The 20,807-nt window shown below is 41.5% G+C and overlaps 1 protein-coding gene across 2 annotated transcripts; it reads right to left on the bottom strand.

Annotated features, from left to right (window-relative positions):
* Positions 1-127: 127 nt before the first annotated feature.
* LGALS8 (galectin 8) lies at positions 128-15,367 on the bottom strand. Of its 2 annotated transcripts, XM_053972295.1 has the most exons (10): positions 15,281-15,367; positions 13,239-13,448; positions 9,754-9,842; positions 8,945-9,155; positions 8,157-8,273; positions 6,437-6,493; positions 6,333-6,359; positions 4,762-4,850; positions 1,781-1,946; positions 128-1,318 (listed from the first exon to the last, which is right to left on the bottom strand). In XM_053972295.1, exons 2-10 carry the CDS (start codon positions 13,350-13,352, stop codon positions 1,169-1,171), a joined length of 1,020 nt encoding a protein of 339 aa, XP_053828270.1. In that variant the 5' UTR covers positions 13,353-13,448; positions 15,281-15,367; the 3' UTR covers positions 128-1,168. The 2 variants fall into 2 exon arrangements, with proteins under 2 accessions (XP_053828270.1, XP_053828271.1); XM_053972296.1 differs by lacking the exon at positions 6,437-6,493.
* Positions 15,368-20,807: the final 5,440 nt, after the last annotated feature.

The raw sequence follows: 20,807 nt of genomic DNA, 5'->3' as shown, positions 1-20,807 counted from the left end.
TACTAATTCATTGATGTGGAAATGGTTCTCTGGTCAGGGTCGCTTTGACAACTTACAGACACTTGTAACACAATAACAAAACAAGATAATAGACCAAAAAGGGATCATAGCCACACTTGGAGAAAAGCAGAATTCACATATGTTTTTATTGATGCTTTTTATACATAAAATTTGCTCATTTTAAGTCTTTTAGTGCACATCTTATTCTTGAAATTGCTTCGGTATTAGCAGTCTTAAGACATACAGGGACATCCTTCAGGCATGTATTGACAACCGTTAGTAACTTATTTTTTAAAAGGATATAAAAAGACTGAAAAAGTATTCATTCTCTAGTTGAGTGCCATCTCAGCTGAAACTCTACCTGGACTGCCTGGATTCAGATATATTCTAAAAATGAAACCCACAAACATCTACTTCAGACCCCAAGGGTTCTTAACCTAGTTAGGAGCCACTTCAGCTCAAACAAGCTTTCAAAAGTTCATGTAATTGAAACCAGCTAAATCCCTTTCCTGTGTTTCATTTTGGAAAACTAAAAGCTAGAAATCTTGGGCCTTTGTAAGCAGGAGGTGACATAACCATAGATGTCAGAGAAGGTGCTATTGCAGCAGCAGGCTAAGAGGTAAGATCAAACTTCCTGCCTTTTACCAGAAGGGGTCAACTGTTTGCTTAATCCAACCTCACTGTAAAGGTTATTGGTGCTAACATAAATTAAGACATATAAAATTATAATCCATAGTTCTATATTAAATAAATTATAAACATCCCTTTTGAGGTGGATAACTATCTTTGGATTCTATTTCAGCATAATTTCTACTTCACAATATTGAATGTATAGTGTCGAGGAATGCTAAATGGTAGTTTAAATTAAACATAACATACAGAGTGCAATTGCTGGACACAGTATGATGCAGCATTTTCATATTGCTAGGTTCAGGAATGCAGGAGATTTATCTGAGCAAACACTAACTTAGCTTGCCAGGAAACTGGAGGCTAGAGAAGGATTTAAATTTGCAGTTAGCATTTCTGGTACTTGCCTAACTCAGAGAGGCAAATGCAAAGCCACGATAGGCTAAAGGCAGGCTCAGCATGAGTCAGCACCTGTTTGTACTTGACAAGGAGGCACTGTCATTAGAAGAGGTTAAATTCTTTTAGTACTTATTGAAAATAACTACCAGCTCCTCACATCCAACAAGTGAACATCTCCTGTGACTTCCACTATGTTGATCTTTTCAAGTTGTTTAAAACGATGCTTGTACTCCAGAGTGTGAACACCATTAACAGCAACTTTGAACTGGTAGGCATCACAGAAAATAATCAGCTGGAAAGCAGTAAGAAAAAGTTAACATTTAAGCTCAGGTAAGATGCAAAAAACAATCTGATGACCTAGCATAGATTTGGGCAAGATGTGTTTCTGTTACAGAGAATGTTTCATGCAAATGCAAAATTTAAAAACAAAAAATGGGACATCAATAAAATTCACAGAATCATAGAACAAGTTAAATTGCAAGGGACCAATAAAGATCATCAAGTCCAACTCAATTTTAATTTAAATATACTCTTAGCACAAGTTGAATTTTTGCAACTACTTAAAAAGAAAACTGTTACTAAATAAAGACAGATGTCTGCTCTCTATGGTCCCATTTAATTCTAAGTATTTTCAAGACATGAAATGCAGGAATAGTAGTTTAATTTAAATCTGTATTAGTACTAGGATATTTAAACACCAATGTTAATCTGTTTGGCAGATTTTTCAGTTTGATGCTCTTTCAGTTAATCTTACCTCAAAATACATCCCTGGACTGAAAGGAAAGTTAGCTATTTCCTTTTCTTCTTCTCCCCAGCTGTCATGAAGGTAGGAGTTTCTTACAAAAACTTTATTTTTCATTCGGGGATTCAGATGTAAAGCAATGTCCTTTGAGTCACTTGGTCTCAGATTTATTGCAAAGCTGGAAGATATTTTTTTTTAAATTTACTGCACCAAGGGTTTACAGACATGACAACAGTCAATGCCATTTACCAAGTCCCCAGCCAATACTTAGGCTGCTTATGAGCCAGGGCTGTGATTCACCTGAAAAACCAAGCAGGCAGCCAGCCAGCATGCACTTGTCTCCTCTGCACAGAAACCTTTGCTGGAGGCAGCAAATGTAGGACATAACCTTGCTAGATCCACTTCATCATTCACAGCTTTCTGTACATGTCTCAGCAAGAAGCTATTTAGCCAGGAGTGGCTCCCCTACTGCACTAGTCAGAGGCCCTGCAAGGCCTCCATGGCGGTCACTAGCCTAAGATAAGAAATGCAGAGTCATGATGAGTGGAACAGAGCTGCCCCTCTTCCGCACATCAGACCCCTGTTATCCCTCTGTAAGGCTATAGGTCATATTCTCCTCGACCTCAGCCATAGGACAAATCCTGATCCCTCAACAGCCTATATAAACCCATACCATTGCCCAGTTCAAACAGAAGAGCTGTCACTGGAACCCTTTGCAGAAGCTGCTAATAAAGACATCTCCGCAGAACTCCACACAGCCTTCACCTCTCTCCTTCCCTGCGTCTGCTGAGACACTTTGCAAGCACAGAGCTGAAATCACTAAGAGCTGAAATCACTCCACAAGTGCTCGCTAAAGTAGCCAGCGGCTCGGAGCTAGCTAGGGGGCCCAGACAGGCTGTGCCTCACCAGCACAGTGCTATCCAGGACACCTAAGGCGGCTGCTGCCCTGGGGGCCAGACAGACCCCCGGGGACCACCAAGCCGTAATACTAGGAAGCAGCATTCTCACAGGAACATAAAGAGCTGCCTGCTTCCCCAGCTCTTTCACTCAGGCAATGGAGAGTGGGAGACTTTGTTTTACCTAAAGACATCATATTCTTTCTGCCAACAAACTGGTTGGACTCCAAGGAAAAGTTCAAGGATTCTCACCATACATTTAAGACTGCTGGGACACCATGCATACAAAATGTTATTTTGCAGGCAGCAAAGCTCTGCCCAGGCTGAGTGAATACTCTGCCATCTCAGACATGCTCACCAAACAGGATTCCTAAAGGGGAGCTCTGGAGGAGAATGATCAGAGGGAACAGTCATTCAAATTCAAATGAACGCTTCAACCTGTGGCAAAGACCTTACTGTGTTTGAAGAAAAAATATTTCCACCCCACCCAAATTAGCTCCAGCTGTCAGACTGTTGCCCTCTTTTGAGAATTATTTAGTCCAGATAGGAAATATTGCAACATTTCTAAGCTGTGAAGTTCTCCTTTTCACCAGAGAAAGAAACACCTAAAGCTGTGTCAACTGAGTGAAAGACATGAAATAACTTATAAACTCTATATAAATATATAGGTTGAAAAGCATAAACATAAAAAGCAGACAACCTGCATGCTTTAATAGCCAAAAGCCTCTTCATGCTTACACACATCTGAGCATATTCAGCACTTGAAAAGTGCTAATAAACTTTTCAAGGTAAAAGAAGGAAAAGAAATGCTACTCTTCTAAGTATTAATTATCCTATTCAATCTGAAGTCCATCCAAACTCTGTGGATAAAGCTTGCAGACCTTGGATTCCAGTATGAACTCTGAATGCTGTTCAACTGCAGGGAAGAAATGTGCCCTGAGGAGGCAGAAGAGCAATACATACACACAATATGAAAAAATGCTTCTCATAATTTTAATTTCTTATTAATTGCTTCATTTTTAGGCATGTTTTTGCAGAGCCAAAACTACCCTTCAAGTAAAGGGCATGCTGAAGCACAGACATTTGCTCAGCTCCATGTTGACTGTGTTGTGCTCTCCTACTCCCTGAGCTTTATTTCATGTTTGGAAAATGTGTTCTTTGCAACCCTTTGTTCCTCATTTGCTACCAAACCTATTGCTCATACTCCCCTATCAGCTTTCATGGAATCACAGAATGGCCTGGGTTGGGAGGGACCTTAAAGTTCATCTCGTTCCAACCCCCCTGCCACAAGCAGGGACACTTTTCACCATATCTGGCCTTCAACACTGCCAGACATGGGGCATGTCTCACTACCCTCACAGTAATGAATTTCGTCCTCATATCTAACCTAAACCTACCCTCTTTCAGTTGGAAGCCATTCCCCCTTGTCTGTCACTACATGCTCTTCTATATAGTCTCTTCTCCATGTTTCTTATAGGCATCCCTCATGTACTAGAAAGCCACAATTAGGTCTTCTTGGAGCACTTTTTCTCCCAGGCTGAACAATCCAAATTCTCTTAGCCTTTCCTTTTTGGAGAGTGTCTCCATCCTTCTTAATCATTCCAGTTAATCACTTTCATCACTCAGTTATTGTCAGTTAGGCACCTTCATGCTTATACCAAGGAGGTTTGTCAGAGAAATATTGTAACATGCAGCATTTGAGCACACCAGCAACTCGCCTCACTTATGTTTCATCTATTTCTGCCAGATCCTTACTCTTGGATTTCTTTAGAATAAAAGCTGTCTCTGTACACTACATCTGCTCACACTTCCTGCACAATGGAAAGCCCTGAACAAACACACGAATTTGTGAATGACACAGATTTAGTAGGTAAGACACTCAGATTTTACCTTCACTTTTCACAACGGAGCTGCTCTTTTAAGTCCTCTCTAAAGCGGTAATCCTGCTGGTTCCTGAGGAAACTGCACTGTAGTTTCAGGTGATTCCAGATGCTAAGTTGCAAGTGAGTAAGGATATACAGAGGCAATGGAAAAGCCTACTCATTCTCAAGAGCACGTCAGTTAAATAACGAAAAAAACCCCATCAGTAACACATACCTCTTTGGGTTTTTATTCACTTCTCCTTTAATGGCAATTGTGCATCCTGGACGAAGTGCAGTATCGAGTTTCCCAATGTAAGGAACACCCTGGAAGTACACCCCCAGTAAAAACTTTGACATTGACTTACTTTCTTCCATTTTTTTTTAATACAAGCTGAGCTTTACTATGACATGATGAAATTTTGGCCTACAATTGCAAATCTGTACTTACAGCTAAAGTTATTCCTACAGCCTACAGCAGGATCCTAATACTATAGTGGAAAACTTACACTAAGATAAATACATCAGTGTACTGGGTTTTAATTTAGACTGCCACCTTGGGATCAAAACAAACATTATTTACAACTACTTCTGCCACCACTAATGGTGAAAGGAGGGGAAGAAGGGGAAAGGAAAAAAAAAAGAAGAAAAAAGTAAGCATGAAACTCCCTGTAATAGTTTAAATTCTAATCACATAATTATTCAGACTTATACCTGACTTTTCATCTCTGGAAGTATCAGTTTTGCTTTAAAGAGTAAGACTCCTGCTAAGGTGTGTTGTTGTCCCATGGTCACATAACTACTAGAAGCAGTCACTAAGTGTTCTGTCCTCCTGGCAGCAGTTCATAATGATAGATGGTGCAAGTATTTTATTTGTATTTACTTCTTCATTGTGTTAGCAGTTATTTTTACCAGGGAAAAGAAGGGAATGGAGAAGCACTTCACTTTATGCTTATGCTGAAGTCCACCCCTTGCAAATTACAGTATTGCATGTTACTTGGTTTTGAAAAAAAAGACTGGAGAAGGCAGGCTGTCAAGTGACAAAGCATCTAAAATTACAGCACTCACTGTAACTTCACCTTCTCCACAAATTCTATCTGTATATATTCCTGGCTTCAACCCCTTTTCAGTTTGAGTGCGGTCCTTGCTCCAGTGTGGATACAGTCCACCTGCACAGGTTTTTGCAAAAAGATGAGCACTCACTCCATCTATACTCCATGTTAGCTGGGTACAAGTTCCACCCCTAAGGTGCAACGCTTGCATCCAGCTACATAAAGTGCACACAGGGATCGATCAGCAAGAGGAAGATGTAGCAGACAGGTTTCACTCATGTTAACATAATATGACTGCAGAATACTTCTGCTTTGCAGGTATTCCCTAAGGCAGAGACAACAAAGTATGCCTATTTGACAAAAATTCCAATGTGACTTCAGATACTTCACTTTTAATTTGTTTATGGTTGTAAACAAATTAAAAGTGTTTACAACCATAAACAAATTAAAACAATAAACAACCATATGAAACCATATACATATACCAACAACATATACAACTATAAACAAATTAAAACAAATAAATTACATAATGCTGTGTTTATCTTTTGGGTTTTCTAAATGATTTAACAATAGTCTCATTTGTACTAGCAGCAGAGAAGAGGATTACCCTCTATAAAACCTCACTGATGATCTTTCTCCAGTTGACTGTCAATTCCTTTCTTCTTGTCTTTTGTGCATGTCTTTTCATAAATAACTGAAGTATTTTTGATTGATTTTATTCTACATTTGCCACAAATCTACAGGAAACACTTACCAATTGTGAACCATTTGGCATTGCCCCCTACAAGAGAAGAAAAGACATTACCTAGTTTATCAGACAACAGGGAGATTCATTCAACCTTTTACAAACATACGTACATTTTCTGTGCTTATCTTTGTTACTCCTAGACACGATGGCTGAGAGCCTTGTAAAGACTGCAGAAAGAGAGATATTTAGGTGTCATTGCTAACATCATATAACTTTATGCTAAAGTTGGTTTAGAACAATGTAAGGATCATCATGCTTTGAATGGTGAACTGTTAAGATGGAAATCTAGGGCTATGTAAATGAAAAAGATAGCCAAACCCCTACAAACTATGGGAAAGCTCTGAAGTTCAACTGCTGAAGCCAAATCAAGATTTCTGAAGATCAGCTCATTACAATTTGAATCTTTATTTAACAGTCAGTAGTGTCAAACCCTCAGAATCTCAGGGTACTCATAGAGTTTTCCTCACTGGGGTAGAAATACCCATATGGCAAGTCCATACAGCAAGGTTCTTCATCCAAGCAGCCCTCTACATCATTGTCCCTTCTCATGGGAAGGACAGATGAGCAGCATGGCCATGGCAGAGACAGTTCCAGCTGGTGTCTTCAGGTTGTTTATTTCAATCCAAACCTCCAACTTCCTCCTCAGAAAAGTGTATTAGAAGCAAAGACTAAAAGGAAAAAATCGCCTTTCTCCATTCCTTTCTTCTACAAAGCATACAGCATCAGCAGGCACAAGTGTATGTTTTGTGCTTGGGAAAACAACCTACAGCACCTGCTTGCCCACAGGCTCTTCTTGGAGTCAGTCCTCCAAGATCAGGATGCAGACAGCTTTTGCAGGAATATTATTCTGGCAACATGCCCAAGGCCAAGTGATGTTTACCATCTTTGCAAATGATCTTTAAACATAGCAGACCTATGTTTAAAGCTTAGACTTCATTATGCTCAGCTTCGCCTCCTACCAAAACAATTATTAGTCTGCTGACCTGAGTTAGACCTGGTATTTGGCAGCAAGAGTCAAAAGCTTCACCCACACTGTAGTGAAGACTGTGCTGAAGAGACCCAGAGTATCTCACAGGAGTAGGTAGGCTACCTTAGTGAGTGGCAGAAAAGGGAAAAGGCGTTCACCTTCTGTATCTCCCTGGAATTTATCACCTTCAGTTTCTGTTCTAAAAATCTAACTCTTTCAGAACAAAAGGATCTCTCCTTCTCCACAAGGAAAAACTCCCTGTTAGTTTACTATCAGTAGCAGAGCTGACAGCTGAGAGGAGGCACAGCACAGACTTCACTTCGAATTCACTGCAGTTTGGTCCATTACAAAGTCTGAGAAAGAATACCTCTTCTCATCCCCATAAACGTACACTTCTGACTTCAGTCAACAAATCAGTCAGTTAGGCAGGAAAAACAGTGCTATGTACATAAGGAGTTCCAGCTGTGGCTGACCTTGGCATTTCAAAGCCAAGCAACAAGTTACAGCCACGGCTACACTTGTCCCTTAGAAGCACTGAATACTCAACAGTTCATTCTGAAGGCCCTGGAATATTTGAAAAGTCTAATCCACTCGTAGACTAAGTATCCAATCAATTCTCATACCATCTGTCCTGTTAACTTTGTAAGCTGTAAAATTTTGCCACATTCTTGCCCCTAACTGCAAGAAAGAGGAAGACAGAAATCCTCATGAGAGTCACATGCTGAAATGTGGGGAAACCAAAATCTCCTTACTAACATTGGACTGTGTAGCTGCTTCTCCTTCCTTTTCACCATAAATCCCACTATGCAGTTTAGCAGGAAAGAGGAAATGAATCAAACAAGTCAGCTATCTATACAACTTACCTTAGAAACAAACTCTATGGTTTTGATCTGTACTTTGCCATATATTCCAAGAGTATCTATTTTTTCAAGACTAATTCTGTAGTTGTAGAGCAGCAAGTGCTTTTTGTTTACAGTAACCTAAAGAGATGAGAAACAAAACAGAAAAACTGTATTAAACATACATTACACCAGCCATGTATCAAACTGTATGCACACATCTCTGGCTTACACTGGTTTGGTACAGAAACAATTTGGTACAAAACACTCCTAGGAGTGTCCTAGAAATATCAGATCAACTAAGTTCAGCTCATCCATGAGTCAGTCTCTCTTTCCATCACTATGAGGGAGATTAATTTACCTACACTGAAATTTGCACTTCACACCTTTCTTTCTAACACCTGATCATTTACCAGTGTGGTATTATCAATATAATAGAATCTATTATTGCAGTCTAACAGAGCAAGACAAATACATCTCACATGTGCCCTCCAGGAGGACTGTCCTACACTAGCCACAGAACAGGTTTATCCAAAATTAGCCCTTTGCACATACAGAGGGAAGGGTGGAGTAGCCATTAGCTATGGCAGGAAGTTCCTTGCCCACTCATCCAATTTGGAGGGAAGCAACACAAAATTAAAGGTCGGATTTAATTAGCACTTCTTTAAAGAAAAGCTCTAAACTTTTCTGTAGTTAGACTATACCTAGGTAACACAGACACCTAGAGCTCCAATATTTATTTCAATTATACAAAATACCTCTACTTTATTGGCCTGAAAATGGCTGCAGACGAAGAATCAACCCTGACTCACCTGGAATTTATCCTTTAAAATCATGATGACAATCTCAAATGACTTTCCTTTTCCAAAGGGCATCTCATAAGTGATCTCCTCCCAGCCCCACTTCTCCCTCTCCAGTGTGTTGCAAACAATGCAGCCAGACCTTTTGAAGCGGGGGTTGAAATGGAATGCCACATCAGCTCGAGGCTTTATGCTGCTGCCACACTGTAAATCCACCTGGAACCTAATCACGAAAATAAGACAAACCACATTCAGCTCAGTCTCTCAAGAGCACGCTTAAAGGCTTGATACATTTGTGTTTTACTGTGGAGCCTCAGAACAGGGAGACACAATGAATGTCACTGGATAAGAAAAAATCCCCAAAGAAACATTTGTCCTCCTCTCTTCCTACTTAGATGTAAAAGGTTCTCCCATGACCTATTTGCAGGGAATATAAATGTTCAAATTTATTTAATGGCTATCATTCATATCATGTAAATGCCTCACTTACTGTGTTCACCACCTTCCCTCCCATCACCTTCAGCAGAACATATGAAATGAACCTTGGATAAGGTCAGGGAACAGAACTGCCTTACTGGGCACAAGCACTAGTCCATACCTCCTTATCCCAGTTTAACTTAATTCCTACACACAACACATTCAGTTACCAATTTTGTTAAGTGTCAGATTACCCTTTAAGCCTGCATTCAATCTGATGTTATCACAAGGATTTAGATCAAGCACAAAGGTGTGCCATCCTAAGTAGGACCCCTGGAAATATTTCACCTTTTACATTCTTGCTCACATGGTGACACTGCAAAACATGACAACACAGCCTCTACCTGTCTGCATCATCAGGAACAGTCCCATGTATCACAATTAGCTCTCCAGGAACAAGGCCACCATGTATTGTCCCAACATATGGAATGATCTAGAAGAGGGAAGAATAAAAAAGAAGAAAAAAATATTCCAGTACCATTTTGTGATGGAAGCAAGAAACCCCGAAATAGTTTAAAAATTAATATTCTAATTCTTAATTATATGATGCTCTACAACATTAGAAGAAACACAGCTAGCTTTTAATATAAAAGAATCTACAACAGGAAGGGAAAACCCAGCATATTTTCCACTATGAAAACCAAGATTTTCAGATAAAATCAAAGCTAAAATTTCCATCCTCCATTCTTAGCCCTCAAATGAAGAGTCATGATATTTTATTACTTCACTATTCATAGAGCATAAAGAGGATTCACTTCAAATTAGGTCATTCCCAAGGGCTAACTATTATCAGCCTTCTTGCTGGTACCAGAAGGCAACTTCTACAACTCCCCTGACCCCAGACTACAGGAGCTGGCTTTTTGCTTGTTCTTGCTCCATTAGGGAAAACAATGACAGGAAGAGTGTCTTCTTAGTAAAACCTACACAAACACAACAAAATACCTCATCCTAATGAGCTAAGAACTGCAAAGTGCACTAAAACAGCCCTGTCAGGAGTCTTGAATTTTATGGTGTCTACAGTATGCAGTCTGGCTCAAAGCTTCGCTGTGTTTTCTTCCTTATCAATAGGAATGTTACACTGATGTTACACTGAACTGAAATGGCAGCATGGTGAGAGTTGTTAAGCCATAGGGAGGGATATGTCACCTAGGATAAAAGCCCCAAACACCCCAGCACAGTTCACCAGCAAAGACTCAGATGTGCTCACAGAAGCCCTACCCTGATCATTCAGTATTTCAGGAAGGGATGGGAAGCACCTTAACATTAAACTGTGGAACTTCCCAGGTGCCTGGCCCGAAAGCAAAGCAGTAAGTCTACATCTCATTACATGTGTGATATGCTTCAGATTGAAAAAGGAAGTAAATGGTAGAAAATGTTGCATTTGCTCTGGTTAACCAAACGGAAATTTTGCCAAGGTTGGTTTTGGTAGTTTATCAGATTTCAGGATGTTCCTGAAATGAAATATCAATTGCAAACAAGAGTTCCAGTAATTAAACAACAGAAATAACAAACACATTGGAATTACTACTCTTGAATGGAATATTGGACCATAAAGCAACGAGTTGAGATTTTTATTTTTAAAATATATAGATCATTGCATGAAACAGGCAGATAAGGATATGTGTTTGCTGACACATATTTTTGTTAATCTGTGAGGAAAAAGGAACAACAACAGAAATTGTCTAAATCCAGAGTGTTGATAATTTCTGACAGTAGATACACATCCTTTTCTGCCCGTTCTCCACTTTCCTTGTCAGCTACCCACCCACTGCATAAAACCTAATTCAGAGTAATCTTCTGCACCAGGAAAAAAAAAAAGACCTGCAAATTGGCAGGTTTTCAGTCTCATCATGTTTATTGGCTTTAGCAGGTGCAGTAGAAGAGGACGAAAATGTGAAATTAAGTGCTAAAAGCGAAAGAAAAGTGAAATTCCTTTGCTTAGTAGTAGTGACTTGGTTCCTTAAAATACAAGCTGCCCTCCAGAAAATAATTTTTATTCAAGCAATAATAATCAAAAAGAAAAAGTGTGCCTTGATTGTTCTCATCTTTACACTCTGCCCCTGCGGGGCAGTAGCTCTATTGCAATAAAGTAGTAAATTACTGGTTCAGTCTCCAAAGACAAACCAAAGAGGCACACATAGGTCAGGGATACTGGGACTTGACCATTTTAGTGAAGCAAAGTTCTCTACTCCTGAAAAGGAACTGTGGCAAAAGCACTTCTTTATATTCAAAAGGATGCATTTGTTTAAAAGAAAAGGTGGCCCATCAACTCTTCAGATGTGGAACCAACGAGAGCATAATAGAGCATTTTCTGGGTGCAATACTACTTAATGGGACTTCGTCATCACAGAATGTGTCTGTAATTTGTTCATGTCTCAAGATGCTCTTCTTATACTACTACTACTTTTTCTTCCTTTATTAAGGATAGTGCTTGTCACATGACATGACCTACCATCATCCTGCCTTTCTTCCAGACCTCCAAAACTTAGCTCTAAAGCCAACTGGTCAATGTCAACTGAATTTGAGAAGTCTTGAAGACAATGTTCTTCCTAAAAGAACATGCCAGTTTTCATAAAACAAGAGGAGAATTATGGTCTTACAGAGGAAAGGACAGTGATAAAAGCTTTTATCCAGCATGCTGGATATCAGACAGCTGTCCCACCTTATGGGACATGACATCATTTCTTATCTGATAGGTGGAGTAAAGGGCATAAAGGAGCAAAGCAAATTTTCTGCATCCTTGAGAACAGTACAGTAATGAAGAAATACATTCAGATTCAAACCTGTAATAAAGCTATGAAGTTTTGCTGCTAATGGAACAACATACAAACAATGACATTTTCATAGCCTGGCTTGTTACAGAAGGGCTGACATTGGAAGACACCTCTGGTCTCTCTAACGAAATGCCTTGCTCAAAGCAAGGTCAGACAGTTACTCACTGCCTTGTCTGGAGACTGCCCCAAAGCCTCCAGACTTTGTGCCAGTCACTGGCACAATCTTTCCCAACTCTGCCTCCATATTCCAATCCCAAATACTCATTCTTTTTCCCACAATAGGCTCTTGACCCCTAAGCTCTAGTTGAATTCTCCTGCTAGGTCTTTTCACCCATCATACTGATCAGTCCCCTTGCAGCCACCAAATTTTGCTGAACTCTTAGTCTCTCTCTGACACTACTCATTTGTCCAAAACATCTCCTAATCCTTCTCTTCACACCTCCTCTCCCACCAAGATCTCCATGCTATCACAGACCATGAGAATGCTAGAACTTTTCAGAGGAAGTTTCCAGACTCTGAGCCGGGCAAACAAAATCCTGTCAAATCCAGTCTCTGCAATTGCTGCATCATGTCAGCTCAAGTCTTCCGTAAAAAACACGATTTATTATGGATTAAGATATGAACTATGAAAAAAGATTCCAAGTTTAGTTGTTCAGACTGAAGTTACAGACACCACAAAATAAACATTTCATGAGAGCTGCCAAGCCCCACCCATGTTTACAGAGAATTAGGAGTGAAAACACATCTTATCATACTTTCACTTTCCAGCACATTCTGCAAAAATGCCAGACATCTGTGTAAGCTGTACATGAAACAGGATTATCCTCCAAGGCTGACAGAACATCTGTCCTCTTTTGGAAGTCCTGTCCATTTGTTTACAGCACAATTTCTAAACACCATCAGCTGTTCCTGTCACCTGTGACATTCTCCCTCAAACACCTGAGTGATGCACAGCTCTCAGTAGCATCCCTCACTGTGCAAAACAGTACTGTTGATATAAAACAGCAAAGTTCTATCTCCCAAGGGAGACATTGTTGACATGACAGAGGAGTTACCGGGTTACTGATTGTCTTCTGTGATGTATCCAAGGGCAGCTCATGTATTTCTTTCTGTGGTGTACCCAAGGTCAGTTTACGCATTTCCTCCTGTGGTGCACCTAAGGATGTCATCTTCCTTCCTCCAGCTGAGGTCTGTCAGTTCTGTGTGGCCACTGCTGGAGTGTATGTAAAGAACTCACTGATCAGGCAACACCAAAGGAGTGATCCCTTTGGAAAAAAAACACAAAAATTTTAATTAAAAAGAAATAACACAACATGAAGTGAAACCCTCCAATGTACAGGTACAAATAGCAGAAGAAATGATGCAAACATCTTTCCAGTACATCTGCTGGAGCTTCGAAATATGAAATTAAAAGGCTTGCTTAAAGCACTGAGATGCCTCACTGGTAAACAATGTCAGCAGCAATGTGCTATTCCCAGATTTCCCATGGCAGACAAGCCTTAGCGAGTGACCTTGCCTTTTCCACCTTTATCTTACATAAAGTTAAGAAGTATTAGGCAAAGAAGAGAAACAGAGGCTGTTTTACATTTCTTCCTCCAACACATACAATCACAGAACTCCGCAAGTAATAATGTAAGTTTGTAAAGTATAATTAAGTCCACAACATTAATAAGAAATAAAGTTTTTGAGCATACTCAGTTACACTGCAACTTCTTTAGCAAATCCTTTAACAAAGTGTCCGAAATTCAGGGCCTAATTGAAACTACTAAGTATTATTTCTGCCATATACTGGAGAAATAAGGTAGCATAAAAGGTGTGTGGCAATGACAAGCAGACAGGGAAAAAGTCAAAGGTGAAGGCTCTAGCCACATTATTGTGTGACAACAGAAAGCAATGTTATGGAGAAGAAAAAGAAACCAGAAAAAGCTCCAAAACAACACAAAACCAAAACTCCAAGGTCTGTGGCCTGTTCCACAGAGGTTAATCTTCTGCAATGATTAAACAATAGAGTGGTCCATTTTGCAACATCTGACTTAATCTTGTTGGAGATTTGGACCAGATGGGAATTAACTCACCCACTTGAGACCAGTATCAAGAATACAATTCAGAGAACATAAGGTACCAACACTGCACAACTATTTTGCCCTTTGACATTCTCAAGGGATACTACCATAAATCCACTTTTGCCTCTGCAGGCATATTTTATCGATTTCATTTTTAAAAGGAGAAAATAAAGACCAAATCAAACAATAATTTTGCCTTTATGGTTGTACAGTCCAACAGTAGACGCCACAAAAATGAAACTTACAACTCAGCAGCCTGCTATCTGAACTTCCTGTGCCTGCAACAGCAATCTAGATTCTGCTAGGAGAGGATCCTGGCACAGGATCTTGGCAGAGCAGGTGGCACTATGACAAAGTGACGAGTTAGGGGTTTTCTTGTTTGCCTATTACTGTTTTATTGATAAGGTCGCAATAATGAAGGAAAGCTGCAATTCAGGCTCTGTTTGTCCAAAGCAGGACATGCAACTGCAAAGCTCTCCTGTATCCTTCTGCCAGAGGAAGCACCACCAGGGTACGTGTTACACCAAATCTGCAACACGGCAAGTTAGGGTCCCTGGCTGCCCTGTTATCTCACACATTCCAAGGGGCTGGATATATCTCCCACAGACAAACAGGAAACCACAGAGACCAAAAATAATAATAAGCAGCTATTAGGCTTCCCACTGTGATACAGAGAAAATGTGTCCTTCATGAGTTACCTTCGTGAGGGTAACTCCGGCCAGTCCTTACAATTAAAACGAGATTTTACACCAGTGCGAACAAGACTTCTGCACAGAGAATTACCAAGACGCTTTCTGGACATCTGCAAGCACTTAAAGTACAAAACACTGGCGGTGTCCCCCCGTCCCCCACTATAAACCCAAGACTCCCGAACACTGGAAGGACACAGGACCAAGCAACCTCGCCCACTTCAGCTTTACAGCGAACCGAGGCAGTCCCGGCTCCCCATAGCCCCGCCGGGAGCAGTCCCTCTCCCCGACACGCACAGGGACGGGCAGGGGGCGTGCCCCTGCATTCTCCGCTCCGTCTCTTACCTGCAGGACGCACCGCGGCGATCAGCAGCGCCCGCACACCGGCGGGACGTGCCCGCCCCGCACCGCCGCCATCGCCGCCGCTCCCGCCCCGGCCCTCACCGCGGTGACGTCACCGCGGCGCCGCCCGCGCGGGGGCTGGGGCGCGTGCCCGGCGCAGCCTGCTGGCTCCGGCGCGCGCAGACGCCTCCCCGTGCGGCCGGCGGGGTTGGGTTGAGGCCGCCGATATGGCGGCGGGGCGCTCCCTCGCCTGCGAACTGTTCGCTTCCTATGTGTAGTGTGCTTCCTCTGAAGGCCTCGTGTTACAGCGCAGCCCCATGTCCTCACGAGGCACATCTCACACAAAGTCACAGAATTGTTAGGTCCTTTCCAACCTTCTGGTGATCAAGTCCAAGCCCCTTGCGAAGACAGGGTCAACTAGAGCAGATGACACAAGAATGCCATATGGGTTTTGAAGGTCTCCAGGCAGGGAGGCTCCACGACCTCCCTGGGCAGCCTGTTCCCAGTGCTCTGCCACCCTCTACATAAAGCAGTTCTACCTTACATTCCTCGGGTTTAGTTTATGGTCATTGTGCCTCACCCTGTCACTGGGCATCACTGAAAAGAGTTTGACACCATCCTCTCGACCTCACCTTTGAGATAATTCTATGTATTGATGAGATCCCCTCTCAGCTTTCTCTTCTCCAGACTGAGCAGACCCAGCTCTCACAGCCTCACCTCCTAAGAGATACTCCAGACACCAAATCATCTTTGTGGCCTCCACTGGATCCTCTCCAGGAGCTCCTTGTCTTGTACTGAGGAGCCCAGAACTGGACACAGCACTCCAGATGTGGCCTCTGTAGGGTGCAGTAGAGGGGCAGGATCACCTCCCTCAGCCTGCTGGCCACACTCTGCCAATGCACCCCAGAATACCATTGGCCTTCTTGGCTGCAAGAGCACTGCCGGCTCGTGGTCAGCTTTCACCCACCAACACTCCCAGGCCCTTCTCTGCCAAGCTGCTCTCTAGTAGATCAGCCCTCACCCTGTGCTGGTACTTGGGATTATTCCTCCCCAGGTGCAGGACCCTGCACTGGCCCTTGTGGAACCTCATTAGGTTTATCTGTGCTCAACTCTCCAGGCTCTCCAGTGGCCCACAATGACTGTGGTCATTTTTGTCCCAAGCCCAGCTTCCATCTGCCCCAAGGCCGTGCTTCCATCTTCCTGTTCCCTTGCAAGCCCCACTGAGAGTGATTTTGGCAGTATTGGTAAGGTAAGCGGGAAGGCCAACGAAGTCCCATGCAGTTTTACATCTCATGATGTCTAAACAGCAGTCTGCTTAGAGAAGCACTACTTCAGGTTCCCCCTGTTAATACGCTGGATGGGGAAAAAATGAGCACAAAAATAAAGAGTGCAATATAAAACGCTCACAAGCTTCAGTCACCATCTCCTATTCAAATAAAGGCATTCAGTATTTCTTTGCCTTGCAAAAAGCAGTGTATGTGACTGCAGAGAATTTAGAATGACATTCAGCCACTTGTCACAAAGACCACTAGAGTATTTTAGCTAGATAATACCCAGTCTTTCATTCCACAATTAACCGACACAAAAGCCCCATCTCAAATCATCTATCTACTTGCTAGAATTCTTCTGATAGTTGTAGGATTGCTGCTTTTATGGGTACCTCAGCTTACCTATATCAGATTGGAAGGATTCATTCACAGAAAGGTATGATAACGCTTCTTTTGAGGAGAACTGCAGAAATGAGGTACTCAGATAAAAGAGCAGCAAAGCAGATTGCCTGGGGAAAGGTAGGTACCTTAGAATCATGCATGGTTGTGAGAGAGAACTGACAACTATAGTGTGTAGTTAGGTGCTAGCAAAAAGTCTGCTATTCAACTGTTCTACATAATTCCACAGCACTACTTTAAAAGAGAACAAATAAAAGGTCCCAAGCCTGAACTACCACTTAGTTTTTCTTTAAAAAACTAAGTGATAGTTCTTTTCATTTCTTAGTATTTTTCCAGGCACTCTAGTTGAAAGAGTAGAGCACTTTAATAAAACCAGACTGACATAAATACATGAAATACACTCAATTGTCAGTATGAGACTGCAGCCTCAAAGCAGGTTTGAAAGTTCAGGTGAAACAGCAAAGACAGAAAATTTGCTGAAAGGTTGGAATAAAAAGATATGATGCTGAAAGGAAGAGCAATAAGTGGAAGTGTTTCTAGAACCACAGAAAAGAAAGTTTTACTGCTTTACTACTTCTTGCTCAGGGCTCTTCTACTTTTGGAAAGAAACAATCCAGAGGAAATACAGTGATTTGAATTATGCACCAGTTCCTTACTGAAGCAGAACAGCTGTTTGATTAACGTGATTTTAGGCTGAGTCACAGGCAGTTTATGAAATTTGCACGGAAACCCCTATTTCAGCTCCCAAACCTGATGCAGCATTGACAATGAGTCAGTTGGGTTACAGCTTCAGCAGCTTTGTGCTACAGTGCTGTGCTTTGTTCATAGACTGTCTTCTGATCCTGCTGATTTCTTGTGACTGCTATTTCTAGCACCATTTACTAATGGCAGTCCTGACAGCAAATGACAAAGTCTTCCCTTATTTCCACAGTCCAAGTCCTAATTCAGGCTTTTTTTTCTAAATTTGATGTGCATTCAGCCATTGCTGGGACTTGTGTAATCCTATCAGCAGACTTCTCACGTTTCAGTAGAATTTTGCTTGCTGGAAAAACAGAAAGGCGTTGTCAAGACAGGTGCAGCCAATTTCAGCTGAAGTAAATATAGCAGCTATTCTTGGCCATAAGGTAGCATTTCATTGAGGACCCTGTTACCCCTAAGAAATGTTACCTGCCTCTTCTGTCTTTGATGCCAAGCCTGTAACCTGTGTCTCTCAGGGTAGCAAGCCATGTTCCAAAGTCAAGGTGAAAACATACATAGTCACACTTACTTGGCCTGGTATTTTATGCACAGTTCCAATTAAAAAAAATCGATCAATAATGGAATTCTCTAGACTTGACACAAATAAGCACTAGTTTCCGTTAAGATATCTGCCCTTGGAAGTTACTCTTGGCTAATTTTTTATAGTGTTGTTGATAGAAATGGGCCAGGAGACCAGCTCCTTTTTTAAGGCCTTTATTAAGTGATCAGCTCTGGGTGGGGGCCCGAGGGGTTGCGCACACTGCCGCTGCTCCCTTTGGCAACGCAGAGGAGGAGGTGATCAGTTTTGCTTCACAGCAGAACTGGGACTCCTGTCCTCACAGGCGTGCCTAGGAAGACATCTTTTGGCTCGTCGGCTAGGGTCCTCATTCTAGTCCGGTTACTCTTAGATGGTGGTGACCTTGAAAACCCTGTTGATGGAATAGAGGCGCTTTCCCCCAGCAAGTCCAGTCACTTAGTTTTTTCTGAATTTTAGGTTGGCTCGTTGTTTCTAGGGTCTTTTGTTGGATTTTCTTCTGCTTTGTTTAATTTGCATATTACCGGGACTGTTTCTGACTGCCATTTTTGGGAGCAGCAGAGGCAATACCCAAGGGACTCAATAAGGGTACAGGTAAAGGGAGTACAACCAGGGGTATGTAAAGGTTTAACAGTGGGGAGGGCACAAGGGGGGTACAACCAGGGTGTGTAAGAACAAAGGGTATATGTAAGGGGATTAACAGTGAGGGGTACAACTAGAGTGTATGTGGGGGTGTTAACCGGGGGGGGGGGTACAACAAGAGTTTAACATTTATTAGCTTATCACAACTGTAAGTGTTTCAACAACTTTAACCATACTGAACTTGTTCATAACAGTTGTGGTACCAGAATAACTATTTTTCCCTAGTTTATACAGTACTACAGGACACAGATGTAAAGCCTCTAGCACATTGGACTGTTCAGCAGATATTTTGTGCTTAAGGACTTCATATGATCTCAAAAGACTGACATTGTTGTGTCTTCTGTAGTTTTAATGGAGCTGTTTGTGCATTACAGCATTTTCTGATGGAAATTATTCCCCTAGCTTCTTTGAAAAGCTTTAGACTCAAGGAGGACATGAGTCACCACCTCTTGGTACACCAACATTAACATTTCATTTGGCCGCCCAGCTGGCTCAGCTTTTACTTAGCTGTGAGTTAATCAGTGGCCTTCCATAACTTTTCCTTGATATGTTACTATTTAGCTTTAGTGATCATTCAGATCTTCCAGTTTTCAGTTTAAAGTTGCAAACCACAGGAAACAAAAAGTCATGTTTTTTTTTAAATGGGCTTACAGATTCAAAAGCTTAAAATGATACAGCTGCTTCAGGAGCTAACAAGTATTCTGTTTTTTTTGTTGCAATGCCTGCTTTTTAAAGCAAAATGTTTAAGAGAAGCATAAGAGTAAAAAAGGTACAGAACAGATATGCAGGCCAAAGGACAAAGAAGATACCAAGATGTCACTAGACCTTTTGAAAACCAATTCTAGGCCATATAACCCTTAAAACATACTCACCCCTGCTTTCTTAAATCAGTGACATGACACAACATTCTAGCTTTCTTGAAGTAGTCAGGATCACTCCTTCATTTGCGTTGCAGTAGATAGGAGAGCAAACCTGTGCCTGTGCTTGCCCTGTCTGCACACCCAGCACACCCTCACCCCCAGGAGGCTGTGCCATGATCTGCACATAGTGATCCAATCCCTGCCTACCTAGGGAGATAAAATCCAGGAAAGACTGTGTGATGTTCTCAAACTGGGGACTGTTACCAAACCCAAGATCTCTAGAACTCTACCTTCACACCTTCATCATCGTCCTTGCAGTTGCTCTTGGATATCCCTGGTGAGTCTCTGCACTTACAGATGAGCTCACTTGCCCTCAGCTCTGCTTCATTTTCAAGGGAGATGTGTGAGGGCTGTAGTATCACTCTCACCACATGATGGTAGGTGTTTCCTGATGGTTAGAGAGGATCAGGCTTTTAATAGATCTTTGAGACAGTGAACTTCTCAGCTTCAGAGAAAGAGGCAAAAGTAAATAAGGACCAAAAAAATACCACCCACTGTTCAAGGGATTGTGAATGAAGTAGGGGAAGCTAACATATATTGGGTGCAAAGACAAAAATAAATTCTCAGCTTAGACTCAAGATATTTTTACTACTGTAAGGATTTGTGTGCCCCTTTCTTATCCTGGCTCTTTCTGTTAAGGAACTTTTCTGTTATGTAAATTTTTTTTTTATGTCATCAACAACATGAAACTTGAGTTATTTTTTGAGACAAAAAAAAAATTCACAAATTAAATATTGGGTCATTTTGAAGCAAACTCATAATCAAATAAGAACAAGCAATTTCAGGTGAACGTGTAAAGTTGTGTATCCATCCCTTGCTGTACATAGATACACAGAACACATTTATTATCCAAGTTACATGTGCGGATCTTTCTCATTTAAGAATCACAGGCAACTCTCATTACCACAATAACAAATATACATTTCCTCAAATGGCCTGCCTTTGAAATTAAGAATCACTGTTTTACAAAGGCAAAATATAGAGATTAAGCTAGTAAGTATGCCCAGCTTGTTAATTGCCCCTCTGCC

This window comes from Vidua macroura, chromosome 3 (genome assembly GCF_024509145.1).
Source record: "Vidua macroura isolate BioBank_ID:100142 chromosome 3, ASM2450914v1, whole genome shotgun sequence".
NCBI lineage: Eukaryota > Metazoa > Chordata > Aves > Passeriformes > Viduidae > Vidua > Vidua macroura.
This window is presented reverse-complemented; position numbering and strand designations above follow the sequence as displayed.

Coding starts and splice junctions, on each gene's coding strand:
- LGALS8 (XM_053972295.1), bottom strand. CDS start 13,352: ATGACATCCTTAGGTGCACCACAGGAGGAAATGCGTAAACTGACCTTG. Junction 6,360..6,436: donor CAAAGATAAGCACAGAAAAT/GTACGTATGTTT, acceptor CTTCTCTTGTAG/GGGGCAATGCCAAATGGTTC. Junction 4,851..6,332: donor TGCCAAATGGTTCACAATTG/GTAAGTGTTTCC, acceptor GTGTACTTCCAG/GGTGTTCCTTACATTGGGAA.